Source organism: Cygnus atratus, chromosome 1 (genome assembly GCF_013377495.2).
Source record: "Cygnus atratus isolate AKBS03 ecotype Queensland, Australia chromosome 1, CAtr_DNAZoo_HiC_assembly, whole genome shotgun sequence".
Lineage (NCBI taxonomy): Eukaryota > Metazoa > Chordata > Aves > Anseriformes > Anatidae > Cygnus > Cygnus atratus.
This window is the reverse complement of record NC_066362.1, coordinates 85,621,023-85,648,530: the sequence shown is the minus strand read 5'-3', so window position 1 is coordinate 85,648,530 and position 27,508 is coordinate 85,621,023. Positions and strand designations below refer to the sequence as shown.

General features: G+C 50.2%; 1 protein-coding gene across 7 annotated transcripts in view; it reads left to right on the top strand.

Moving 5' to 3' along the window:
- BCL9 (BCL9 transcription coactivator) overlaps positions 1 to 21,818 on the top strand; it is a 67,341-nt gene extending 45,523 nt beyond the window's left edge. For 4 of the 7 annotated variants that reach the window (XM_035540669.2, XM_050708081.1, XM_035540668.2 and 1 more), the window contains exons 2-9: positions 7,041 to 7,123; positions 10,167 to 10,473; positions 12,018 to 12,334; positions 13,260 to 13,449; positions 13,917 to 14,016; positions 14,464 to 16,693; positions 18,143 to 18,403; positions 19,632 to 21,818. In XM_035540669.2, coding sequence (XP_035396562.1) covers positions 10,421 to 10,473; positions 12,018 to 12,334; positions 13,260 to 13,449; positions 13,917 to 14,016; positions 14,464 to 16,693; positions 18,143 to 18,403; positions 19,632 to 20,749 — 4,269 coding nt within the window. In that variant the 5' untranslated portion in view covers positions 7,041 to 7,123; positions 10,167 to 10,420 and the 3' untranslated portion in view covers positions 20,750 to 21,818. The remainder of the gene's footprint in view (positions 1 to 7,040; positions 7,124 to 10,166; positions 10,474 to 12,017; positions 12,335 to 13,259; positions 13,450 to 13,916; positions 14,017 to 14,463; positions 16,694 to 18,142; positions 18,404 to 19,631) is intronic. The other 3 variants (XM_050708084.1, XM_050708083.1, XM_035540670.2) reach the window with 2 other exon arrangements.
- Positions 21,819 to 27,508: the final 5,690 nt, after the last annotated feature.

Sequence of the window (27,508 nt, the reverse complement as noted above, 5' to 3'; positions counted from 1 at the left end):
GCTGCTCGTTTGGCCGAGAGAGAGGCGGGGTGCCTGTTCAGCGAGGGCTAGGCCGAGGAAGGTGTGGGGTTGCCTGCAGCAATTCTGACGGACACGGTGTGTGGTGCCCCCTTGCAGCGTGCTGCGGGGTTAGGGCTCGCCGTAGCACGGGGCTTTCCGTGGAGGAGGTCTGTCTGGTGCTGACCCGTCCTGGCCCTGCTGAGCTTATGAAAACTGACAGGATTGCAGCCTGGGGTGTTTTGCCTGAGGACTGTTTGATCTCTTTCGTTCTGGAAGCCTAGCGAGGGGATGCTGCAAGGAAAAGAGAAAGTGCTTCCTCCTTTTCTTCAGTTTTCCTCATGCTGAACTGATGGGTACCTTATTCCTCCCAAGTCTTCTGCTTAAACAACGTGGCGTTACTATATATTGAAGAACAAACTGGTGTCTCTTCAGCCTTGTCTTCCTATCCATTGCATCCTGTTTGTTCCCCCCACCACCTCCACGGGTTAGTTTGTGAAGAATGAGCTACCGTGACAAGCTTTATCCAGGCTTCTTTTACCTATGGTTGTTGTTCACGCTGTCGTCACTGTTTAAATTTTCAAAAAAATAAACCCAGAGGAGTAAGAGAAAGGAGATTGCCTCTGGCCCTGAACATGCTACCTGCTTCCCTAAAAAACAGATGAAATTTTGGCAGGAGGCAAAGCTATGAAGGCAGCCGGTCGGAAGCTCTAGCGTTCTCCGCTGGACTCCTGCACGTAATGTTGACTGATGCTAGGTCTGTTAACTGCTAACACGATGTAGAAAGCCGCAGAAGCCTGTCATATATTAGGGAAATAATGTTAAAACACTCCTTGAGAAATCCCTGATTGCTAAAAGCTTTTGATCCTTGCCGGTGCTTACAGTAGTGGGAACTCCAGAGCAGACAGGCTGCTGCTAAGGTAAGTAATGCTCCGCATAAAGTGCTGAAAACTCTGGCCGTGAAGTACGCCGGCTGCTCCCGGTGTCCCTAACGTAGGGGGAGCCGAGCTGGTTCAGGGAGCTGTGCTGGAGGATGCTGAGGCCGAGCTGATGTTAGCGGCATGTCGCAACACAACACGGCGACGTGACAGCAGCCTGGCCGACCTGCGGCTGCAAATGCCCCTCATGTTGGCGAAGCTGAATTGGTGTTAGCAACAGCAGGAATCGGTCAGCCTGTACAGAAGCAGGTAGTTGTAGCTTAGACGTTGGTATGTGGTTTTTTGCTTTGTTTCCCCAAAACCTGGCTTCTGGAACTGTGTCAGAATATGCCAGGTGACTGTTCTAGTCCCAGGTGTATCACGCAGTTCAGTTTTATACACGGTAGACGAGAGGTTGAAAGGGTCTCCAGGTGTCTGTGGACAACTTGAATCTGTTCATCAGTGTCCACAAGTGTCTGTCTCCTCCACTAATTTGTGCAAGGAGTTGTGGAAAGAGTTGTATGAAATCAGTAACTGTCTAGGAAAGGTGATCATCCTCTTTGTATTAATGACACACTGAAGCATTGTTAGGGCACCAAAAATAAAGTTTAGTGGAAGCACAGTAGTCTTTCTGACATAAAGTGTTTGAAGTGTTACTAACAACTTCTAAAATTATGGTTACAAGTATAGTGGGCGACATGTCTGTTGCAACAGATTATTTTAGAATGATTGTTGTAATACCCCAGATGAGTAACTACTTAAACAGCCTTTCCATCGCGGCTGCTGTTGGTTGTCCTTGTGCTCCTCAGAAGGAGGAGGGAAGAGAACAGTCAGTGGAGATCACACTGTGTGAGTGCACGGGGCGGTTGTGTTGGGAATGTCATAAAACCCTTTATTCTCTGAGCGCTTGGGTCTGCATTGCGCTTTGTCAGTGATTGTTTTGACTGTGCTTTTTTAAGAATGGAAAACGAAAGGTAGGACTTGCCCAGAGAAGCTGTGGATGCCCCATCCCTGGAGGTGCTCAAGGCCAGGCTGGCTTTGAGCAACCTGGGAGGCGTCCCTGCCTGTGGCAGGGGGTTGGAACTGGGTGATCCTTAAGGTCCCTTCCAACCCAAACCATCCTATGGTTCTGTGACTTTCTGTGGCTGTCCCTGTTTTGAATGGAGTTCAGGAGAGACTGGTTCTTGAAAAACGTCCATGTGTGCGGTGGTCAGAGTTAGGGGGGAAAAGTGCGGGAGGAAGAGTATTGGCGTTGTCTTACCCAAAGTATGTGGACACAGACACAGGCCCAGTGGAGTTGGGTTTGTGTGACCACAGGCACCACGTTTGCGTGGAGGTGGTTAGGTATGTTCTTGTAATTTCAAGGATGTTCGTCCCGTGGTCCTAAATTCTTCCATTAATCTGAGCTACTCAAAGGAACCTCTTTTCCTTGTAATGGCATAGTCTCTTGGCTGCATCTTCCATGTCAGTGCCGTAAATTTTCCATGTACATTAAGCGTGCTTATCTTTGCTCAGCCCCTTTCTCCGTGCGTGGAGTTAGTTCTGGACAGTAACCTGCCTGTGTTTCAGAGGTTAGTGGAGCGGTGGATGCACACCATGTGTACAAGGAAAGTTATTTCATCAGGCTCTTAGGGAAGTTGCAGTGAGCCTGGTGAAGAACGTGTGTGTCCCACATTCATGTAGTGAAAGGAATTCAGGTGGCAAGTTTGGGATTCTTTTGATTGAGAGTTGCTTCCAGTAGAAGATTATCAGCACAGTAGTAATGCTGTGGAGGCTTCTCTGACTTATGCATAAGGTGGAGTTTCTTGGCTTTGGGAAAGCGTGAGAACCTAGTGTATGCCATCTTTTTTATAGCCAAGACATAAACATGGCAAAGTCTGTGCTGTTTCAGGGTAAGTGAGGGCCATCTAGAAATTGGTGGCTGGCTGTGAGTTGCTATCCAGTCAGCTTAGTATTAGCAAGGTGGCTCAGTGATTCTGAATGTCCTGAGTTAGAAGGGAGCCACAAGGACCATCGAGTCCAACTCCTGGCTCCACACAGAACCACCCCAAAATCAAACCCTGTGCCTGAGAGCACTGTCCAAACCCTTCTAGAACTCTGTCAGGCTCGGTGCTGTGACCAGTTCCCTGGGGAGCCTGTCCCAGTGCCCGACCACCCTCTGGGTGCAGAACCCTTCCCTAACACCCAGCCTGACCCTCCCTTGTCACAGCCCCACGCCAAGAAATTGATTTGTTGAGTCAGTGGGATTTGCAGCGTACCCGGGAATGACAGATCTTGCTAGTTTCCCCAAATCAGCAGCTGCTTTGGGGCAGAGTACAGTCCATGTGCCATCAGAGGTGCCCAGGAGCAAGTAGCCACTGCCTTTCTGGCAGAAGGAGCACATGAGCACAGCAGCTGGAAGTCTTTGGAGCAATGATGGTGTAGTTTGATTAGAGGATGAGGTTTGCAAACACTGCTATGGAAAGAGTCAGGACAGTAGCTAGTCAGGCTACCTTCTGATTAGTCACTTGGACAGGCGGCGTTGTGCTGGGTCCGCATGATGTGTATTGATACTGTGTCTTCAGCCCTGGTGGCTCTTTGGGTGCCCGGTGTGTTTTCTGCCTGTGTAAAAGAAAAAGCACAGGGGGAGCCCGCAGGGGAACAACAGAAGTGTATTTGAACAACCAGCTAAAGCCTGTCCATGTCTGTACCATCAGTCACTGCTGCCTCCTTTGTGGCAGCACCAGTGAGCATGTGGCCACCTGGGTGGCTGAAAAATAATCCTTTCTTTTCTAGAACTAGTTTTCAGCCTGGTCACGAGTGCTAATGGTGGCTGGAAGGGAAAGGCTTGGATGGCCTTAGGTTGATGGCAGTTGTTTTCCTGGGTCCAGCACGTGCTTGGCCTGCAGAAGGTAAGGCAGCATTTTGACAAACCCCTCTGAATGCCGGTGGGTTCACCACGAGCTGTGTTACAGGCACATGCTTTACACTTTCCTGGGGAAGGATGAGAACAGCCTTTGCTAGGAGGTAGGGGGCAGATGTAAGGGTGTACTTACAAGCCCCGAGTGGGGGCCGTAGCTAGAAGCTGGGACTGGTTCAAGGGGATGAAGATTGCCCCGTGTCCCCGTCTCCTCCAGCGTCATGGGGAGATGTGCGTGGTGTTGGAATACTCACGTCAACGTACACAGTCGCTTACACATGATCTTAAAGGCCTCTGACTGCTCAATAAAAGCATTGAATAACACTTCCTGCGTCCTCCTTGTTTCCTGGTTGCACTCTTATCGATGAGGTGTGTGACCAAGCGCCTTGTTAAACAGCCGCTTATTAAAAAGTAACGCGTGCTGCTCAGCCGCAGGTGTGCAGCAAGGCAAAACTGGTCAGTTCTGCACAGGGCGAGCACCCGCGGTCGCTCTGCGGGTGCCACGGGTGCAGTGGGGTCACCTCCTGCTAGTGCAGCCGTTCTCCCTCGTGAGTGGTCGAAGGAGGGTCGGGGGAATGGGACGGGCCCTTCCCAGCACAGTTGAGCGGAGGGAGCGCGTCGGCTGATTCACCGCCTCCCCCCACCTCCCCGCTCACGCGGGGAGCCCACTGGTGCCCGTTCGCGTCCTGCTGCAGGCGGCTCGCGCAGCTCCTGCTGCCGGCACCATCGGGCTCCGACCCTCCTGCAGCTGCTGCTCGGCGTCTTACTCCACCCGCTCCCTCCTCTCCTTCCCACCCTGCTGCCAATTCGGGGTGCTGGCTCGCTTTGCCTTCAGAGTCACCGCGTGTTGTCTGTAGCAGCAGATCTCTAGCCTTTTTTCTTTTTCCGTGCTGATTTTGGGCTCTCGCCACCCTCGGTCCGGCACAGACTGACAGTCTCAGAAAGGCCGTGGGGAAAAAAAAAAAGAAGCGTGCTCTTTCTCGTACACCGAGAAAGAGGTTTCTTGCCTTTAATGCTTCGTGTCACAGTAAGGCCATAAGTTGGATACTTTTATCTACTTGGTATGCCTTCATTTCATCTCTCCACGTTCTCCTCCTCAAAGGGCGAGAAAAGACTGAAGCCAGTCAGTGCTAACTACGGCTGCTCCCGCTGAAGCAGCCCTAACGCTGCGCGCCTCCAAGTACCCGGCCGCTCATCAATACCAAGCAGTGCGAGAGCCGCTTCTGCGGTGCAAGGGCATGGAGAGGGAATACGCTAGTTTGGGTGGGCTTTTTTTATTTATTTTTTGGACTTGTTTGCATCACAGTAATAGGGTGGCTAGTTCATGAAGATGGCTCATGCGCAAGTTGCCACCAGGTAAGCTCAGCTGAGCGCGTATCGTTAGTTGCCCTGGGGTAGCTGCTTGCGTGCTGCGGGCTAAGACTGTGGGGAGCAGTAAAGATGGAAAAGCATTGTGATAACTGCATCTGGGCCACCACAACAGTGCCTCGTGTCTGGTTGTGTCCCTCTCGTGGTCCTGGCCCGTGGTTTATAAGGCTGTCTTTCTCCGGTGCTTTGCCAGGTTGAACCCGACCGTTCCCTCTGATGGGTTCTCCCCACCGCGGTGCGTGCTGGTGGTGGTGTTCGCCCTCCCAGGGGAACAGGCGGGTCTTGTCGCTGCCCTGGCAGAGGCGCGTCAGTCTTGGCACCGGCATGGCACGGCCGGTATCGTTTCGGTGGGTGGGGTGGGGGAAAGGGGAGAGGAGCTTCAGCTGGGTAATCGGGTGCAGGGCTGATGGTGCCGCTGCGGGAGGTTGTGCTGGCTGAAGCAGCTTGTTGCGATGGGTGTTTGTTCCAGCTCCTGTCTGCAGGTGTGACCTGGCTAGATAAGGACGGTCTATCGCGGTGATGATTTCATTGTTTGATTTGGCTGGATTGGGTGGAGAATGTAGCTCCATTGTTTGGGCCTGGCTTTGTAGTTTGGTTTTGTTGAGGTGGATTACACGGCGAGGTATTGCCCCACTGTTAAGGTGAAGCTGCAGGAGATAACAGTTGGAGAATGTCGGAGGGAAGAGAATACGCAGAGGGTTTCACAACACGTAACTCATCGAGCCTCACAGCAGCTCCTGCGTCCCTGCTGGAGGCATCTGGTCAGCAGCAGGCACGGAGGCTGCACGGAAAGCCCCTGGCAGCGCTCTGGGAGTGCACTCACTTGAACCGCGGGGCTGTCCTCGCAGTGTAAACAGCTGAGTGCTCGGGGACCGCGCCGGCCCTGACAGCCCGGGTGCTGTGTGGTCTCTCACTGCTCTCACGGCCTCGCCAGTTTTCAGAGTGGGTGAGGTAGAAGAAGCTGGCAGGTAGCTCCTCTTTCTCTCCTGACCTCAGATTTACCACTGAGCTGTGCCTCAGAGTCTGCGTTTCCTGATATTGCTAAGTTTTCAGGTACCTGTGGCTTTTCGTAAGATGTGACCGAAAGTTTTTGATGCAGGGTTGTCTCCATTACTGAAAGTGGGGCTGATCCACTCATGGGCTACAAACTATTTTGGCCTTACAGGGAACAACCGTAGGCCAAGGGGTCCTACGCACATCTGCAGCTCTCCCATGAGCAAGCTTGCAGGATGTCTTACACAGCAAGATTTGCAGTCGGATTCCTTTCTCTCTGTAGCGTAGCACGGTGACGTGCAGTAGGGGCTGACAGAACAGCGAGGAGCGCGTCTTCCTTCCAAAACCTGCCTGGTTTTCCCCTAGATGCGACTGAGCAATTGCCTGGCTTTACCTGACGCTTGATGTTTTTATTTATAGCTTGTCTGGCTGCGGAGGAGGTTGTGTGTGTGGAGCACGGGGGTTTGGCAGATGTTGCTGGGCTCACAGCGAGGGGAAGGCGAGCCTTTGAAGAGGCATGGGCGCAGGGAAGGGGAGGTTGCTCGTGTGAGCTTTGTGCCAGCTTCTCGGAGCACAGATGAGCTCATGGGAATCCAGCAAGCTCAAATGTGGGAGTGCTAAAGCAGGTCTGAGCTACTTCCCCTCCGCACCTCCTCGCACTGCCGACATCTTCAGACCGTTCCGGCCTGATGCTGGCGTTTTTGCTGCTGGTGAACCTTGCCAGCCTAGGCAGAGGCTCCCTCCTGCCAGTGGTTCAGAGCAAATTATGACTTCTCTGCTCGCTCCTGGGGCTGGGAAGGAGGGGCGGCAGCTGGCTGGGCTGTGTGTTCCTGCTGCTGAAGCTCTGCCTCTCTCCTTTTTTTCAGGTGATCATTGCTTGTGAGAGGAGTGGTTCGCACCTCATGGCCTCCACAATGAGTACTGCTGTGTCGTGACGCCAGGGGTCTTGGTAAGCTACTTGACGGAAAGGGGAGGGCCTGTGATGTCTCCACTGATGTGGGTCTATCTCTCTTGTCTCTGAAACTGGTGTTTAAAGCCATTCTGTGCCGTCCAAATTGTGAGCCGCCACCAGGTTGGGTGAGGCTACTTTTCACCTGTTCTCACCTCCTCCTTTGAGCTTGCAGTGGCACTGATGTGGTTGCATCATCAACCAGATCAAGGGGACTGATCCGGCTGAACAGAGATTTCTCCTGTTTTCCTTGGGTTGGTTCCCGCTTGGATCTTCCCCTGATCTGGTCAGGAGAGGGGTGGCGAGAATGAGCAGATTGTTGAACCACCCCTCTTCCTTGCAGCCTGTGCCTGGCGTACCTTAAAGCAACCCTGAGAACACAGCCCCAGAGTCAGCTTGCTGAAATGCTTTGGAAAGTGGCTTGACCGTTCGCTGTCAACGAACCTTCCTCTAATTTTAACGCGATGATAAGGGCTTTGCTATGGCAGGCAGGCTCCAGCTGCAAAAATACATTTCTCTGGAGATTTTCCATTATTGAACCCTAGATTTCCAGGCAGACGTATGTTAGAAGTGCATTTAGAAAAATCATGAGGCATCCCCTTTCACATTATAAAAGATAGTATGTTCCCAGCGTGCAGAAATGAGAGAAGCAGAGGAAGGCGAGTTGCTGTTCTTCCAATATATCCAATGAATATATTGATGTATCCTTTATAGCTCTCTCTGTTAAGAAGAAATTTAAACTGAGATTGGAAAATACAGTTCCCTTGCAGAACGTATCAATTCCAGTAGCTGGAAGAAGATACATGTATATATAGCATAAAATGCATGGTTAAAAAATGCAGGTTAATTCGCCCTGTGAAGTGCTTGAAAGTTTGGTGCTGTCGGAAGTCCCATGCAGAGGGTGTGATCTTGATTCTGTTCTTCGTGTTTTCCCATGGCACCGTGCAGGACTGGGTGTCTGAGAAAATTCTCATCTTGTAATTTATGAAAGGTAGCATCGTAAAGCATAAACAGCAAAAGTGGAAAAGCAGAGGAAGAAACAGCTAGAATACTGGAGTCCGTCACACAGGCGCCCACGCAGTGCTTTTAGCATTGAGCTCCACTCCTTTTAATGCTATTGTTCCTGTTCTCTGTTACCTGAAATTCACTCTATTTTCAGTCACGCCTTCACCTGAAGCGAGGATTCTCTAGTCTCCCTGAGTTACACTGACTTTTACTGATGCATGAATCTATTTTGAAAAGTGTTATTATTCAGTGCAGTCGATAATGTTACAGTTTTGTTTTCGAAACAGACGCAGGAGCTGAATTTGCATGGAATGTTGGTACAATTTAGATGTTTAGGAAGATGTTCTTTTTTGTCCTCAATGTGTCTGTGCAGCACCAGCTCCGATTACAGCCTGATAGTGGTAACAATAGTAACTCAACATTGTTCTCCGAATCAATGGGATAACCAGCTTATAGCTCCAGAGAGACTTAGGGATCCTGTGGAGCGTGTGGCTCGGACTGGGGTTCACCTGATTATGCCGAATAAGAGGCAGGACAAATGAGGCTGTTACTGCAGAAACATTCCCCACATTAATGGGGTTGTGCAGCGCAGAGGAGGTGAGAATATGGAGCAGGATATTCCTCTGGCTTGTCGAGGAGGTGCATGGTAGAGAGGAGGTGATGTTTTGGAGGCGATGTTTTTCATAGAAGGACTACGGAGGAAGGACTGTGCGGTGCTGTCCTGTCACGTACAGCGATGCAAAGTCACTAAGATTTATAACGGCACCACAACCTCACAATGAGATCATTTTGGGGAACCAGAGAACCAGCTCTGATCATGCAGGTTACTGATAACTCTCCTTGGCCAGAGGTGGTCATAAAGTACACGAGTTTCGTAGTCCTCTGGTGTCAACACATAAGCAAAGCAATTTGTCCTTTTTAAAAACAATTCAAACAGTAGTCTATCCATAATATTCAAGGCACTCCCAGTCTGAGGAGATTTATTTTGTTTCATTTGATACACACAGGAAGAAACTGCTTCTTCGGTGCTGAGAAGGAATACCAGGAATATTTACATTTGAATAATATTTAACTAGCATTGCTTAATACATTAACAATAAATCTTGGTTAGATTCTAAATTAAGTGGATTTGCATCTGAGTAGATGAGATGAGCAGAAGAGATTCTGTTGAAACATAAACAAGACAGAAATTTGTTCCAAAATAATTTAGCCCAAAGGACATAAACAGTAATGTTCAATAGTTTCTTCCTCCAGAAACAGTTTTAAGTGTCGTGTTGCCTGCATCACGCATATTTGTTTATTAGCAAGAAGCTGAAAAAAATGCTTATTTTGTTGTGTGTGTTTTTTTATTATTCTTATTTTTTTTAAGGTCTCGATGGTTTGTACAGTGTTGCTGAGCAAATTTAGAGGGGCAGCTCTCTAGCGATCTCTTGGCCTTTCTAATAGAAATAATGACTGACTAACCTCTCTGGTATTTACAGAGTAATCACAGCATAGCTGGTTGCTTACAGGTGGTCAGGAAGGCATTTTATTTTATTTTCCTCCCTGTGTGCAACTCTTAGCACACATCAATGAACTTATGTCTGGTTATATTGGACCAAGGAGACAGAAAAGATTTGAGCAGAGTTTATGTTCTTAAGAAATATCAGATTATGGCCGTTCACGGGGGAATTCTGGATAGCTAGGTCATGTTGGGGATTTGTCATTCTGGCTTCCTGCTGACTTGCTGTGAGGTGTCTTCAAGCTGAGCACAGATACTGAATCAAAGCGTCCAGGTATGAGAAGCTTCCCCGCTTTGTTGACTCCGGCGTGATTTGCTGTGGCTGAAGGGAAGCTTGGCCTCGCCGCCTGTAAACCGAGCGGCCAGCCGGGGCTGCCTCCCCTTTGAAATACGCAGCTGTGCTGAGCCATCTGAGAGCTCTTCTCCTGCGTCTTCGCAGTGACGGGAAAGGACTGCCATGTGCTGCTTCGCAGACGCGTCTGCTCGGAGAGTTCCTCACCAGATTTCTCTTCTCTTCTTGTGGGCTGGTTTTAACAGTGTGCCCTGGAGATGCGAGACTTCCCCTGGGCAGCAGGAGGCACGCGTCTAGAGAATGCTGGAGCTGCAGGAGGGAAGCGCCCCGTGCAAAACCAGAGAGGAGCGAAGAGAAAAAAGGCAAGCAGACAGACAGCGCTGAGAGAAGCGGGTGGCAGAAAGTGCTTCAGAGCTGCCTCTGGTGGCACAGTCCCCAGAGGAACTTGACGAGAGCCCATCTGCCTGCGTGTGAGACTGTGAGCTCAGGATTTCTGTCAATGCATTCCAGTAACCCCAAAGTGAGGAACTCCCCGTCAGGCAACACACAGAGGTAAGGAAAAGAGCCAGCAGCGCATGATGCTGTCCCTGCTCTGCTGCGGTGTGAGCCGAGGACTGGTGCATGCGACTTACTGGCCTTCCTCTGCGCTCCTGTCGGGTGTGCTGGGTACCTGGGTGCTGACTGCACGGTGTGGATGAGCCCCCACGTTCGTTAGGTTCGGGGTGAGCTGAAAGAGCTCTTAACCCGTGGGGTTTGGCCTCTCCGTTCCTCCTGCCCTCCTCCCTTCCACCAGGTCTCTAAACAGGTTGGAGGAGAGCGAACGTGCTGTTCCTATCTGTTCGTGCTCTTCCCCCACCCCCCTTCTAATTATCTGTTTCCCCGAGGGGTAGTTGGGCAGCAGAAGGTCTCTGTCTGTACTTCCACGCAAAATGCTTCCTTCTCACTGTGTGCCTAAACAGCCTGGAGAACTGATCAGCCGTGCCCTGAGGTCCTCCGGATCATTCACCTGCCAGTGCAGCGGGGCAGCATCTCTCCTCCGCTAATTTGGAAGGGGAAAAATCTGGAAGTGAAAAGCGTCCGGGGACTCTCAGTGGTCTGACTGACAGCATTCTCCGCTTTGATTATTTACTCCTAGAGGTCACCTAGGAGTGACTCAGAGGGAATGCCTCTGACTCAGATGCCTGTCCAAAGGAGGAGCTGGCACGCGCCAGTCCCACAGTGAGGATGCTAGCGAGCACTGCCTGGTGGAAGCAGTGGTGGTGATGGGAAAACAAAATGCAGAAGATCCGGTAGCAATGGAGTAACTGGATGCTGAGGAGGAAAGGATGGCTGATGAGTGCGTAAAACCCAGGGGAACAAAATATTTTTAGGATGCGATCGGCTGAATGGAGGAGGGGAGGAAAGGATTTTGCATTTCCTTTGGCAAATGAAAGAAGCTTCATCTGCCCCATTTTGCAGGAGTGTGCAGGGAGATGGTATCCTTCTCTTTCCTTATTCAGAGGCAGGTTGTAGCTGGTTTAATTGTTTTCACGGTCAGAGGTTTGTGTTTTCCTGGCAGCTCGCCCCAACGTATGATGAATGCTGCAGTAATGCTGGGTTTTCCTTGTGCTCCCTGTAGAACTGGATAGGGAGGTGCAGGGGGGGTCTGCTCAGATGGGAGCTGCGCTGTATAATTTGGGTCCGGGAGAGTGGTGAGGTGAACTTTATTGTGCTGCGTCTGTTTACTCTGAGCTGGTCTTGGTGTGAGGCGCTTCTCTGTGCACATAGAAACCGTTGTCTTTATTGACAGAAGCTCCAGAGGTAGGTCCTCGTGTGACAGCAGTTCCTGGGATCTGGCAGGTCTGTAGCCTGCCCTAGTGCCTTCTTGAGCAATGAGATCCCATCTTGGATAATAACCCTTTCAGGGCACGTTCGGAAAAGCACCTGGATGACTCTAAGCTTGCAGGCATTTCTTATTTGTCAGCAATTGTCTTAGCTTGCAAAGGTGGCACTGGTTGTTTCTGCTTTCTCTTCCCACAGGGTTGAATGAATCTGTGGAGTGATTTGTCACTTTCTTGTCTGTCTTTTTTTTTTTTTTTTTTCCCCTCTGTCCCCAGTAGCCCCAAATCAAAGCAGGAGGTGATGGTCCGTCCCCCTACAGTGATGTCCCCGTCTGGCAACCCCCAGCTGGATTCCAAATTTTCCAACCAGGGCAAACAAGGGGGCTCCACCAGCCAATCCCAGCCCTCTCCCTGTGACCCCAAAAGTGGAGGTCACCCCCCCAAAGTGCTCCCTGGCCCAGGTGGGAGCATGGGGCTAAAGAATGGGGCCGGAAATGGTGCCAAGGGGAAGGGGAAGAGAGAGAGAAGCATTTCGGCAGACTCCTTTGAACAGAGGGAAGCCGGGACTCCTAATGACGACCCTGAAATCAAAGGTACGTTTGCTAGGGTCCGTGCACAAATGCAGGCAATTAGCAGGTGTCCTCTGTGGGATGGAGAAGTGCTAGGCAAGTGTTAGCGAAACATTTCTTTGCCTGTGGTTCTCTGAGTTCCAGCCAGCAATGTCTAAGGGTCTTGAGAGCAAGCAAAGAGGGGAGGTTGTCGTAGCTGGCATCGGTAAACGTCTCTTCTCGTCATGTTAAGTTGAAGTGCAGGCCTGACTCTGGTGGGAGAGTTCCTTTGTAACTCTGAAACTCCCCCGGAGGATTTGAAAGTACAAATGCAGCCTGTTGGTTTCCTTCTGGCCTTTGGCCTTTCAGGAACTGCTCTGTTGTAACTGGGGTTTTGAACAATACGCAAGCCTGTTTTGTCAACACGGATACATAACGCGGAGCACCCTGGCTGGTAACACAAGGCAGAGAGTTGGGATTTCTGGGTTCTGTTCCTGGCTCCCATATTGCCCTTGTGAGGCAGTGTGAAAACAGATGAGGTGGGCAGTCGTCCATCTTTGCCCATTTGCTAGGTCTCCTGGCTAAGGTGGCTGAAGAGGAGGGAGAAAAAGTTGCGTTTGGCACAGTGTGTTCTCCTTAGATGCAGACACTTGTATATTTGGACATTTCCGTTGTGTGGATTTCCTGATATTCTGTGTGGCTGTTAGAGAATGCAAAGGGATCGGCTCTGGGAGCTGCCACTTGTCTCCAAATGGGACAAGCTGAGCTTTCTGCCAGCAGGGCCTGCAGGGCAGCATGGCACAAGAGGGAAGGTGCGTGGTGTAACAGAAGAATCGCCTTTAGTAGTGCGTGAGGGAGAAGCGGGAATGTTAGAGGAAGAAAATCTCTGTTTCCAGATAATGAACCAGGAATGGTTTCCAAAGAGCTCCCAGGATAGTGATTCCCCTCTTTTCCTCTTTTACCTTTCCAGACTGCAATTCTGCCGATCATGTGAAGTCCCAGGATTCTCAGCACACACCACACTCCATGACTCCTTCAAATGCTTCAGCCCCAAGGTCTTCCACACCTTCCCATGGCCTGACTGCTACTTTGGAGCCAGCAAGTGGGCAGAAGACTCCATCCAAAGTGGTTTACGTCTTTTCTACTGAGATGGCCAACAAGTAGGTAGATGCTTGAATGCCTTCAGGAGGCGAGGCTTAGATTTGTGCTCCCTTTTTATGAAACTCTCATGTGCCCTTTCTCCATCCACGGCGTTTTTGTAGCAAAAAGGCAGTGTTAAGTGTTTTGGAGATACCAAAAGAGGTGGAGCGGGGAATATCACTGCCTCTTGCCCTCTGAAAAGTGATTATTTAGTCCTCCGAGGTGCAGTTTTGGCAAATGCTGATAAGATACTGGTTTGCAATCCATGCAGTGAGTACAGCTGGGGTGACTTAAACCAAGACGTAACCCCTAAATGCCGATGAGTTTGTAGATGTGAGCATTTTTCTCTTGCTGCTCATCTGGAGTCAAATACGTGTGGTTGAGTCTTTCTCCCTTCTGCCAGCTGAAGGATAGAAGGGAGGATGGTTAGGAAAGCTTGATTCTTAGCTTCAACTGGATGTGCGTGTCTGTCTGTCTGTCTTTGCAGGGCTGCAGAAGCCGTGCTGAAGGGACAGGTGGAAACCATCGTGTCCTTTCATATCCAGAACATCTCAAACAGCAAGGCGGAACGAAACACTGTACCCTTGGTAGGGAGTTACCTGCATGTGGGTGGGAAGGGAAATGGTAAATGTGCTTGTGCATGTGTGATTCAGAGAGAGGGATGGTTGTTTATGCTCTGGAATAAATTGTAGGATGGAAAAGAGAGGGACAGCTGTTGTCCTACCCTTCCGCAAATAAATGTCTTGGATTATCCAAAGAGGAGTTTGAGTCTCGCAGTATTTGGGTGGTGTATTTCCAACCCATTGCTCATGCAGAGCCTGCACAGAAGCAAGGGGTACCTGCTGTAATGCTTGAGCAATTGATCCAATCTCTCTCTTCTGGCCAAGATGCCGCTCCGTAAACACTGTGTGGAAGCTACCCTTCCTTGCGAAGCGTGGGCTGGTGGGGTTGAGGCAGGGCATTTCATTGGCACCTCTGCTTGTGTGGCGCAGCTGTAAGAAGAGCGAGTGACGGCGTGTGGCTTTCTCTTTCAGAACCCCCAGATCACTGCACTTCGGACTGAACCCAAGCCCCTGCCGCAGCCGCAGCCCCCTGCTGCCCAGGACCAGAACCCTCCCCAGAACGCCAAAATGCAGCCGACTCCACCCGTGTCAGCACCAGTGTCCAAACCCACTGGTCCCCCGTGTCCCATAGATCAGGACAGTCCCAGCGTGGAAAGCAAAGTGATGTCGGTGGGCAGCCCCGCCAACTCCACCCCGTTGCAGGCGGAAGGATTTGGGCAGAGTTCGACCCCCAATAACCGAGCAGTGAGCCCAGTTTCCCAAGGTAGCAATAGCTCCGCTGCAGACCCCAAAGGTCCTCCCCAGCCGGTGTCTGGGGGGGACCCGTCCAGTCTGGGCGAGAATCCGGATGGGCTGTCGCAGGAGCAGCTGGAACACCGGGAGCGCTCGTTGCAGACCCTGAGAGACATTCAGCGCATGCTCTTCCCTGACGAGAAGGAGTTTGCGGGAGGGCAGAGCGGGGGGCCGCCCCCAAACTCTGGGGTGCTGGATGGTCCCCAAAAGAAACCTGAAGGGCCGATACAGGCCATGATGGCTCAATCCCAAAGTTTAGGCAAAGGGTCAGGGTCTCGGACAGATGGAGGGGCTCCGTTTGGCCCTCAAGGACACAGGGACATGCCCTTTTCCCCAGATGAAATGGGGCCACCACCAATGAACTCCCAGTCGGGACCCATCGGCCCCGACCACCTGGACCACATGACTCCCGAGCAGGTGGCCTGGCTCAAGCTGCAGCAGGAGTTTTACGAGGAGAAGAGAAGGAAGCAAGAGCAGGTGGTCGTGCAGCAGTGTTCCCTGCAGGACATGATGGTCCATCAGCACGGGCCTCGCGGCGTCGTGCGAGGCCCTCCCCCCCCCTACCAGATGACCCCAGGGGAAGGCTGGGGACCCGGGGGTCCCGAGCCCTTCCCCGAGGGCATGAACATGTCCCACTCTCTGCCCCCCAGGGGCATGGCCCCTCATCCCAACATGCCCGGGAGCCAGATGCGCCTGCCCGGTTTCGCGGGAATGATGAACCCTGACATGGAGGGCCCCAACGTCCCGAATCCCGCCTCCCGGCCGGGGCTTTCAGGGGTCAGTTGGCCAGACGACGTGCCAAAAATCCCAGATGGCCGCAACTTCCCTCCTGGCCAGGGCGTCTTCAGCGGTCCCGGCCGAGGGGAGCGGTTCCCCAACCCGCAGGGCCTGCCCGAAGAGATCTATCAGCAGCAGCTGGCCGAGAAGCAGATGGGCCTCCCCCCGGGCCTCAACATGGAGGGCATCAGGCCCGGCATGGAGATCAACAGAATGATTCCCTCGCAGAGACACATGGAGCCTGGGAATAACCCCATCTTCCCGCGCATGCCGGTGGAAGGGCCGATGAGCCCCTCCCGGGGGGACTTCCCCAAAGGAATACCCCCCCAGATGGGCTCCAGCAGGGAGCTGGAGTTCGGGATGGGCCCTGGCAGCATGAAGGGGGACATGGGCATGAATGTCAGCATGGGCTCCAACCCACCCCTGGTACCTCAGAAGCTGAGGGAGGCGGGAGTCGGGCCGGAAGAGATGATGAAGCTGCGGCCCGGCGTCTCGGAGATGCTCTCCTCCCAGCAGAAGATGGTGCCGTTGCCGTTCGGGGAGCACCCGCAGCAGGAGTATGGCATGGGTCCCAGGCCTTTCCTTCCCATGTCTCAGGGCCCAGGAGTTGGCCTCCGAAATCTCAGAGAACAGATGGGGCCTGACCAAAGGACTAACAACCGGCTCAGCCACATGCCGCCACTACCTCTCAACCCCACCAGTAACCCTAATAGCCTCAACACTGCTCCCCCCGCACAGCGCAGCCTGGGCCGCAAGCCCCTGGATATCTCCGCAGCCGGTCAGGTGCATTCTCCAGGGATCAACCCCCTGAAGTCTCCCACCATGCGCCAGGTCCAGTCTCCCATGATGGGGTCTCCCTCGGGGAACCTCAAGTCCCCCCAGACGCCCTCCCAGCTGGCAGGAATGCTCGCGGGCCCCACTGCCGCAGCTGCTGCTGCCTCCATTAAGTCCCCCCCGGTCTTGGGGTCTGCTGCTGCTTCTCCTGTCCACCTCAAGTCTCCGTCTCTCCCCGCACCTTCTCCGGGATGGACTTCGTCTCCAAAGCCTCCTTTGCAGAGCCCCGGGATTCCCCCGAACCACAAGGCGTCTCTCACCATGTCTTCTCCGGCCATGCTGGGGAACGTGGAGTCGGGTGAGTGCCCCCTCCTCGTCCCAACTCCATCTTGTGCCGTAGCTCCTGGGGGTGAGGGCTGGTGGCTGGGAGGACAACAAAGTGACAGGGTGGGGTCTGGAGGTGCGAAAGGATGTCTGGTGTTGGGGAGAGAAGACTGTCCTCCGAGCGGTTTTTGGCTGTTGTGCCCCTACCTCCTGATGGTTGTGGCTTTGCAGAGAAGTTTCTGCTTGTGGTATGAAAATGCTTCAGAATAAAAAGTTCCTACAAAGGCATGCTGAGCGTAGGGGCCAGCTGCGTGTCCAGGTGTGGTTAGAGCTTTCCAGGTGTCCCAGCCCAGACGAGGAGATGTGCTAACGTTTGTTTGGACTTCGCTTTGGACAGAGCTGAGCAGCGAGCGGGCGCTGTATGATCCCCGTTTGGTAGAAAACCAGGGAGATTCGGGCTCTGGCCCAGGTCCTTGGCACAGAGGTCTGAGAGCCCAGCCAGCTCCTGAACAGCTCGGGACTGTTCACGGTGTGCCTCTCCCCTCTTTTCCCTCTCCCCGCAGCCAGGCTCCGAGCGCAGGAGCTTTCCGGCCTGGGGAAACCTCTGAGCCGGGTTTGCCCAGGTTGCCCTCTAGTGCTGCTGCTGGTAACAGGCAGCGCTGCAGGGACAGGGCCGTGCCTGCTGAGAGCAGGGGAATCCCAGCAGTGGTGCCGCAGGGAGGCCGACCCCTAGCAGCACTGAGCAGGGTTACTGGCCGGGCTCTGCCAGCAGATCAGTATTTTTTCTTCAAATGTGGCGTGGAGATCGTTGCTGAAGGACAAAGGAGGCTGGAGGTGCAGTTAGCTCTAGTTTGGGGAGAGCGAAGGATTACGGTAAGCTAAGAGGTACAGAGAATTCTTCTTTAACTGGATCAAGCAGTAAATATGTAAATGTAAAAGCAGAAATGAAATTAAAACAAGGAGTTCTGCTTGTAGCTGCTGGTACAGCTTGTCAGAAATCTGCCCACATGTCTCAGCGTACTGTCTGCTCCAGCTTTTCATCACACTGCACGTCTTTTGTGTTCGCTTGGTGCTGCTTAAAGAAAAAGGGAAAGGAGTTGCAGTTGACATCTGGTGGGCGCAGGATCAATTAACTGACTGTGTATTTATTTCAATTTTTATGGCTAGACATGGTGTATATGTTTGTCTTTGGTGCATGGAAGTTGAACTGTAGGATTTTCACTTACCTGATTGTGGTTCTTGTAGATTTGTACAGGCTCTTGAGGGTTCCAGGAGAAGTGCAGAATCCAGGATAACAAATGTTAACCATCTTGACCGATAGGCTTATTTTTCTGGTTACTTTTCACAGCATTGACTGTATTAGTCAGATGGTCCCTTGTAATAAAAGGGTTTTTAAGTTTTTGAGATCCTCTAGGAGAAGAGGGTGCGATTTAAGGAAAAAACGGTGAAAAAAATAAATTCTCTTTCTTTTTCCCCCTCTAAGGTGGTCCACCTCCTTCCACAGTCAGCCAGTCTGCTCCTGTGACTCTCCCTGGAAATCTTCCCTCTAGCAGTCCTTACACAATGCCTCCGGAGCCAACCCTCTCCCAGAACCCTCTCTCCATCATGATGTCCAGGATGTCCAAATTTGCCATGCCCAGCTCAACACCGCTCTATCATGATGCCATCAAAACTGTGGCCAGCTCAGATGATGACTCCCCTCCGGCACGCTCCCCAAATTTGCCACCTATGAATAGTGTACCAGGTAAGAAACTCAAGGAAACGTAAGCCCAAGCTATCGGGCAGTACAGTGAGAGTGATTTTTATGGAAGCTTCATCAGATGAAGGTGATGAGAGGGGAAACCTTAAAGGATATATAGTCATGGGTTGTTTTATATATGTGAGAGATTCCCACTCTTATTCCACATGTGGGATAACTTGTGTGAGTGAAGGCTGTTCATGGGGATAATTGTCAGACCTACAATGTGTTACCCAGAGGAAAGCATTCTTCCCTTGTCTTCAGACAGTGCCACAGAAGCATTGCAAGGTTTCTTTTTTTTTTTTTGACACTGAATCATCTGGTCTTTTCTTCTCCACTATTTTTGTGCGTTGCCTTTGTTACAGAAGAAGGTTAGCAGACTTTCTCAAAATGTACATTTTCTGGTAAAGGGAGTGTGTAAAGGCAGGGGACCTCAGCTGGGATTGAGGCAAACTGTCCTGGTCCCTACCTCAGAAAGCGGGAGGAAAGGCAAAATAAAATGCTGTTCTTTAGGACTCTCTCACAGAAGAGCCTACTCATATGATAAATACAATTTCTGCTGACAGTTTAACGTTGATGGCTACACACGTATTTAATAAAAAAGTAGGCTCTCCACCCGGTTGAATTAATAGTCGCAAGAGGGGATGACTGGATGTTTGAAGAGAGCAGCAACTGGTAATGAATTCTTGATGAGTTTACCTGTAGCTTCGCTATCTGTTTCACACACTAATGATAAGAGTTGCTGAATATACCTGGGAAAGCTGACTAATTGAGTAAGTTTGATGATAGCTCATTAACCTCGCCAATCGCCACCGCCTAGGCTTATCAGCGTTACCTGATTCATCGCTTCTTAGGTTTTGAAAGGAGATTCAGTCACCTCCCGGTGGACAAGTGTCCATGTGCTGATAATCTGCCGCAGACATGTTTGTCACTGACTGCCATGTCTAGACTGCCAGGAAAGGTGTGAGCTGGGTTGAGATCCTACTTACAGAGCAGGCTTTAGTCCCTTTTCGCTAGAGCAGTGATGAGCTTAGGGAGGCTGCTGTGCAGGTGGCATCAATTTTCTGGTTAAAATGGCACTCTCCAGAGCCACTACTGTTGCTTTCTTTTACTAGCAGTAATTTAATTAGTTTTTTTTTGTGGATGTGGTAACCTTGCAGAAAGCTCTCTGATATTTTCGTGGTTTGCTTATGCTTGGCTGTTACCTAAATCCGATTCCTTATCTCTTCCCTAGGAATGGGCATTAATTCTCAGAATCCTCGAATTTCAGGTCCAAACCCAGTGGGTCCAATGCCAACCCTTAGCCCAATGGGAATGACCCAGCCTCTTTCCCACAACAACCAGATGCCCTCTCCAAATGCTATGGGACCCAATATACCTCCTCACGGGGTCCCCGTGGGACCCGGCCTGATGTCACACAACCCGATGATGGGGCACGGTTCCCAAGAGTCTCCAATGGTACCTCAAGGACGCCTGGGCTTCCCGCAGGGGTTCCCTCCCGTACAGTCCCCTCCACAGCAGGTGCCATTTCCCCACAACGGGCCGAGCGGCGGGCAAGGCAACTTCCCGGCGGGAATGGGCTTCCACGGAGAAGGACCTCTGGGGCGTCCTACCAACCTGCCCCAAAGCTCGACAGATCCAGCACTTTGCAAGACTGGAGGCCCTGGCGGTCCAGACTCCTTCACTGTTCTTGGAAACAATATGCCTTCGGTTTTCACCGATCCGGAGCTGCAGGAGGTGATCCGTCCCGGAGCCACGGGAATACCGGAGTTCGACCTCTCCCGGATTATCCCGTCGGAGAAGCCGAGCCAGACACTACAGTATTTCCCTCGCGGGGAGGTGCCGGGCCGCAAGCAACCGCAGGGGCCCGGGCCCGGCTTCTCCCACATGCAGGGGATGATAGGAGAGCAGACCCCGCGGATGGGACTAACGTTGCCTGGCATGGGGGGCCCCGGGCCGGTGGGGACTCCGGATATCCCTCTCGGGACGGCTCCGTCCATGCCGGGCCACAACCCGATGAGACCGCCGGCCTTCCTGCAGCAGGGCATGATGGGGCCGCACCATCGCATGATGGCACCAGCACAGACGGCGATGCCCGGGCAGCCCGCGCTAATGAGCAACCCCGTGGCCGCCGTGGGCATGATCCCAGGCAAGGACCGAGCCCCCGCGGGGCTGTACAGCCACCCGGGCCCCGTCGGGTCACCCGGCATGATGATGTCAATGCAGGGCATGATGGGACCCCAACAGAACATCATGATTCCCCCCCAGATGAGGCCCCGAGGCATGGCTGCTGACGTGGGCATGGGAGGATTTAGCCAAGGCCCTGGAAACCCAGGGAACATGATGTTTTAAGCTGCTACCGTAAGACTGGATGTTCTGATCCTTGTGAAGATGAGATTCCAAGTCCTGAGGGCTTTTTTGGGAGCTTCAGGAGTACAGTTTGGCCATGCAATAGGTGAAAAGAGACCAGAGGACGCTTTGGGAAATCTCGAATGTATGGAATTACCTGAAAAAAAAATTATTCATTTTAACAGGTTGTTTTTTTTTAAGATTTATTTTTTAAAAATTATTTTTGTGGACTTGGGTATCCCGTGATGGCACCTGCTTTGAGAATCTGTAGCTGTATTTTGAGAATTGCCATTTGTCACAAGTTGCACCATTCTCTGTATGTTTACGTCCTTCGGACTGGCTTCTCCCAGGACTCTCGGTTATTTTTGGGGTTTTTTGTGTACTGTACTATATTGTAAAAGGGATTTTAGCAGAGACTTTAGTCTTTGGGGTGAGAGGAGAATGGGATTCTAGGCTGTTTACTTTAGGTGGAGAATCCATCTTCAGAACTTCGGACTATTTTCCTTCAACTCCAATGTATAGAAAAACCAAACTACGACCTCAGAGCAGAGTATTAATGAAAAGCACAAAAAGGAACTTAAGTTCAGTGAGGGGAATCTTTTAAAAGAAATAAATAATAAGTTAAGGACATATTTTTCAAATTATGGCGTGCTGTCCAGCACCTTCTGTCTCTCCCTCCCACTCTTTATTAAATAGGCTTCTCTCTCTCTCCGTCCCCCTTCTGTCTCCTCCTATGGCAGCTGCAATACATTGTGTTATTTTGGGGGGTAAACCTAGGAGCGCCTCTCCTCCTGTGGGGACTCTTCCCACTTTTAGGAAGGGGCTGGACTTGGACACTGTTACATTCTACAGTAGTCTCTCTCACTGTTTCCTATTCTCCTTTTCTTAGAAACCCCAAGTGATTTTATTAATGTGGGAGTGGAACAGACACTAAAAGTTATCCAGGATTTTTTTTTGTGGTTATTTTTTTTTCCTCCCCAGCGTAAAACGTTCTGTGTAACCTCCATTAAATTTGGTACAAAACCACTCGCCAGGGCTGTGGTGTCAGAAAAATAAAATATATTGTTTCTTACAAAGATGAACTGTCTTCTTTATCCAATGCAGCTGTTTCCTAAGTGCATCGGATGGCTGGCCAGATGACTCTTTGCTCCCAAAGATGATCACAGGCAGTCTAGAGGCTAGGTGGGGCAAGATCCAGCAGCTCATAAAAATTGGCTCTGTAGGCAACCATGTGCTCCTTGCGAGGCGCTTCTCTTTGCTTACTGTTGGACGGAGCTTGGTGTTCCTCAGAGTGAGGTCTTGCTTCTGAACGCCCCAGGGACGATGGTTACGATCTTTCTCCCTCAGTTTATCAAGGGTCAAGGAATAGCCGAAACCCGTCGTCTCTGCTGCTTCCTCTTGGCGAGCGTTCGCAGCGCTACAGGTACGTGGTTTGGAGCTTCCCCGAAGCAGCGACGTCAGCCTGTCGAGCGCTGGAGTCTTTAACGCTGCGCGAGCTGCTTCGGTTGCGTGTCTCCCGGGGGCTGCAGGTTGGGCAGGGTCTCTGTCTTCTGCCGCTCAGAGGCTGAGGCAGCAGGGAGCGGATGAACTTAAATAACAAAGGTGAGGGAGAAGTCGACAGTGAGCAGATTTTTATCAAGATAGCCCTGCTGAGTAAATTGTTGCTTTGCTGCGGTTCTCATCGATTGCTTTCTAATCCCCTGTCTCTTCAAACTTGCCTTTGAGAGAATTTCAGCAAGCAGGTTTTATGGTTTTGTCTATGAGGAGTGAAAGACTGGATGCTAGAACATCGATCGCGAGTTGAGCCCCGCTCCTGGAGAAGACCAGGAGGTGTCAGATCTGCAGGGTAGGGAGTGGATGCTTGTGCATGAGAGTGTTTGGGAGTTAACTGATGTTTAACAGGTGGAAAAAGAATTGCTGTCCATGGCCAGCTTACCAAAATTTTGTTGTTAGTGTTACAAAATGAGTGAAGCCTTGCCCCTTTGGAGGCATGCAATCCTCAAAGCATTCCCTTGGCTGCTTCCGAATTCACCTTTGCGCTGTCATGCAAATTTAAAATGATTTTGGGTGAGAATTACTCTTTTGACAAAGTGTAGGATGTGTGTTGTGGTGCTTCCCTCTAATAAGACAAGTAGCGTGCCTGAAGCACAGGCTTGTCAAGATATCAAAAAGAGCTGACAATGACACAGTAAGTGTTATTTCTGTACAGAGGAGTTACCTTTTCTTTAAATGGTTGCACAGCTCCCTTTTTAGCACCTTGCACGGGAACTGTCACAGTGCAACCTTTTTAAACGTTGCTGCTTCTGCCACGACGTCTGACTATTTTTACCATGCTGAACAAAGCAAACTTGATTGATGTAGTAATAAGCTGGAGTTTTTTTAATAATCTTCCTGGCTGCTTACTGTGCATATTGAGGTGTTCTGAATAGCAAAGGATTTGAGGTGACTGCAGCTTAGTGTATTTGAGGTGACTGCAGCTTAGTGTAGAAGAATTAGCATAGCAGGGTCACTGTCTCAAAGCCAGTTGATAGCAAAAGGATGCATTTTTAAGATGCTGGTTAATTAAAATTCCTTTTCTTCCCATCTAACTTAAAACGTTGGCATTTAGTGTCTTAGCTTTTTCCTGCAGAAAATGCAGAAGACTTGGGTTCTCCTGAGTCCTTGTGGGTGCCCTTAACCTCAGGGGTGATGCCTGATTCACACCAGGTAACTGACAAGAGGTTCAAAGGCTTTAGCTGGATTCGGTCAGAAAAGCAACTCGGTAAATGGAGGCTGAGCTTCTTTGCCTTGCTCTGATCCCACTTTTCCCCTTTTTGCTTCGCAAATGCAAAAGCTTTCTAGCTGCCCGCCTTGCAAATTCACCTTAGCATCTGTAAGTCAGGCTCTGCTCTCTCCTGCTGATTTATCTCCCATAGTAGCTGTGACTCAGCTCTGGTAGCCATGGTGCACTTGAAGATGGAAAGTGGGGTTGCCATTTTTAGTTTTCTTCCTCTCCCCCTCCTCTCTCTTTCTTTCTTTTTTTTTTTTTAAACTTTCAAATCCTCCTCCTCCACCTTTGTTTGAAAGAATGAAATAGACTTTATTCATACATGCTTGGCTGCTCTTCCTCTCTAGTAGCATGGGAGGAAACAGTCTGCTGTTCAAATTATCTCATCCCAGATGGCTGCGCAGCCGGAGCGCGGAGAGACTTAAAAGGTAAAGCCAGCAGATGGTGAACTTCTGAAACACAAAGTAATGTGCCTGCTAAATCAAAAGTTTAAAATATTTGAAATCTGCTTGTTTTAAAGTAGTAGTCTGTTGCGAACTGGTCATCTGTGAAGTATGCTGGCAGTCTTAAGCACTGTCCAAATGAATTTGAGCTTTGTACCTGTGTTAGCTGGCTAGCTAATCTACCAAAGAACATTACAAGCAAGTCGCTGGAATTACCAGTTAGCACTGACCTCGTGGCGGTACCTAACGGGTAATGTTTCAGAAAACAGACCGATGCGTGGAGATCTGATCTGCATCAGTCTTGACTGGGATTTAAATGCTGGTGGTGCTTCTGGTACAACTTACATATCCTCCTTGGAGTAGATGTGAGTAATGGGCTCCTCCTGAGGAGGATAAATGTGCACCTGGAACACTCCTCAGGCTATTGGAACTCAGCATTTGTTGTGCCAAAGTGTTTGGGCTCTTACAAATACGGTGTAGACACAACTTAATTTTGTAGTGTGTGTGTTGACTGTCTACTATGCTGTTTTTACTCCGATGGCCGAAAAGGCTACACTTGGTTTTCTTCTGCACTCATGATGGTGAATACTTCCCTCATGCAGCCTTGGCAGGGTGTGGCTGAAGCCTGTTCCCTATTTTGCTATTTTTTGAGGAGAAATGAGCAATATTTGATACAGGCTGGCGTTTAGTAGAGTGTGCTTCACTGTATTGATCGCGTATAATTCTTAAGCTAAAGTCTTGCTTATGTGGGCTGGGTCACCTTCATGGTGGGGTGACCTCTCAATGAAAGATTTTTCAGTTCTTAGGCAGTCTCTGTAGTTGCTGTTAATGCTGTTTGTTGTGACAGATGTGTAACACCTAGCTTTATTGTGCTGTTTCTGTTTAAGATTAAAGCACGTTACCTGGAGTGGTTTTTCAGGCCTTCAACTCCAAACCCAAACTGCTAGCTTTGCTATGTTGGCCTTATTGACAAACGTACTGAGCTCGATATCCCCTTGATCTTGACTTTGAAGTAGCATACCTTCAGTGCTCATGGTCCTTCACTGAGAGAAGTTAGGTCTTCATGACTTGTTTGTTATACACTCAGGCTTTAACCTCATGGTTGGTTTTGATTGAGTCGGAGCACGAGGCAGGAACGAAAAGCGGCGCTGTTTTGTCTGGAATACTGGAAACCTTAAAAGAGGCTCTTCTACATGAAGTGAAAATAAAACCCTACCTTTAAGTTGTCAGCTTTCCTGCCAATTTCCCACTATACTAACCTGGCCTGGAGTGTAACACAGTATGTGAGGATAGGTTTGCAATGCAAAATGAAGAAAGGCCTTTGGTTTGAGTTGACTGACTTGAGGTAACTGCATTGGTTTAAAGTAGCCAGGGAGGCCAACTAACTCTGGTTACTTCAAGTTTATAAGGGAACCTGAGGCTGAACTTGTTAGCTCGCTTCAGCAGTACTCAGATTAACAGCCCTAAGGTAAGAAAGTTTTGGATTGTTTTGCGTCCCATTACCTTGGATTTCTCTCTCCTGGTTCTCGAGGGAAGTAGGCCTGTTCCACAGAGATGCATTGGTTCCTTAGGAAATTATGGATTTCTTGATGATAATATATATATTATCATTATAATTCTTGATAATTATATAAATATATTCCATGTGTTCAGAAATGCCTCAGCTCTTCTGTACTTGCAGTTTGGCGCTTGACACTTAACTGTCCTGTGGTCTTTGAACTCTTCCATTGTCCCACCAATCCCACTTCGAAAATCATTACTTGGACCTGCTTGGTCAGAAACACGGCTCCTTCATACTGGGGGCCACAACTGCTTTGGAGCTGCTCAGCAGGCTTTGAGCAATGCGTGGTCTGAGCAATTTCATACCAAGGCCGAGCTGGGTGCAGAAGCAGCTATGAGATAACTATGAAGTAACCCATTCACAGAGAAGGCTTCTTCCTAGCCACTGCCAAGAAGCTGGCCTGTTTTTCTGAGATCTTCTGTTGGTACCAAAATGTACATTAGTCTGTTAGAGTGTTTAGATTATTTTAATGGGGTGAATGCAGTGCCCTCTAATAATTTTGGCTGCGCTAGAACAGCTTGTGCTGCTCAGTCCTGTAGATCACGAGTGCGTTGCAGTTTCTAGCCTGGTTGCTGTTCAGTGTTGCTGGGGTACGCTCGTGGCTCTCTTTTCAGAAGGTATGTGAATTCCTGCTTCCTACTGATACAGCTGAAGCCTCTGGTGATGTTCCCCCATATCCCCCTTCCCAAGCAGTCCACACCTCGCAAATAACTTCCAATTGTATACCTAATGTCTGCATCACGGCTCTCCAAATACTTTATACCATGCAAGAGAGCTTGACTAGAGCAGAACACGCTGTTCTTAAGCAAGGCCATTGATTTTTCTATAATGGCATTATGTTTTTAGGCTGCATAAAGAACTTGGTGCAAAATAACAATGTTTTGTTTGCTTTTTTGACAGTTTCTAATAGCAGTTCAGTGAGACCTCCAGCGATGTATTTAGTATTCAAATTATTCTGTTCATTGTGCACGGTGTCAACATGTAATTGTGGTGGGGGCAGTGTAATGAAAGAGTAGAGGTAAATCCAGCCCACGCTTCTCAGGGAGAAGGTAGTCTAGTGCCTGCAGTCACATATCTGTCAATGACTTACGCATAACATCGCTGCAGTCTGTTTTCTCTAAGTGAGAAGGGGTAGTGCAGAACAAAAACCGCAGCACCATTTTAATAAGTGGTCCCCCCATATTTTAGCCTTTACAAATCCCAAAAGTAGGATCCAAGTTTTATTTACTGTGAGCATTTTGGCAGCATAGTTGTCCTTAGTATTGTCTTATAGGATAGCGTCAGCCTCTCAGCTAGAAGTACTTCTGTTGGCTCTGCTGGTAATATTCCTGTTTCACCAAGTGCAAAACAGATGCAGCACTGCCCAAAGCTGCAGTCAGTAGCAGCTCCCTGGATTTTCTTGTTTAAAGCACTTTAAGCAGAGTTACCACAAGTGCATGTTCCTGCATTGGGCCCACTGTGGTTGTTTTGCATGTTCACAGCAGAATTTCCATAATTACAGGAGTGCAGGGAAGAGCTTTGGAGGCTTCCTGTCCCTTTGGAGAGGTTTTGTGTGCACAAAAATGCCTTTGAGACGATGGGGTGGCTAAACGCTACGCAATTTGGGAGGTTCATCTGTATGTGGAGTAAAATCTCCAATGTGACAAAGGGAAGGGAAAGGCAGAGCAGCTTCTGCGAACTGCAGAACCTTCTGTGAACTGTTAGGTCAAAGCTCTTAAGTCTGGTAGCACAGAGTGAGCTGGGCTTCATCCCACAGTCCCTGCGTATGAGGAGCAGTCGTTTTCTGGTACTCCTGAAGCAGCAGGGCAGTTTAAACAGGGCTGTTTTCAGGCTCTCTGTGCCTCTGTATGGCTATTTCAGAAGTGAACTCGAGCCATTCTGTCATTCTGTTACGCAGCTTCCTTCCTCTAGCTGCTAACGGTGAAGAGTGACACTGTGCCACCCTGTGTCTGGTCAGAAAAAGTTCCCTCATCTGAAATAGCTTTAGAAAT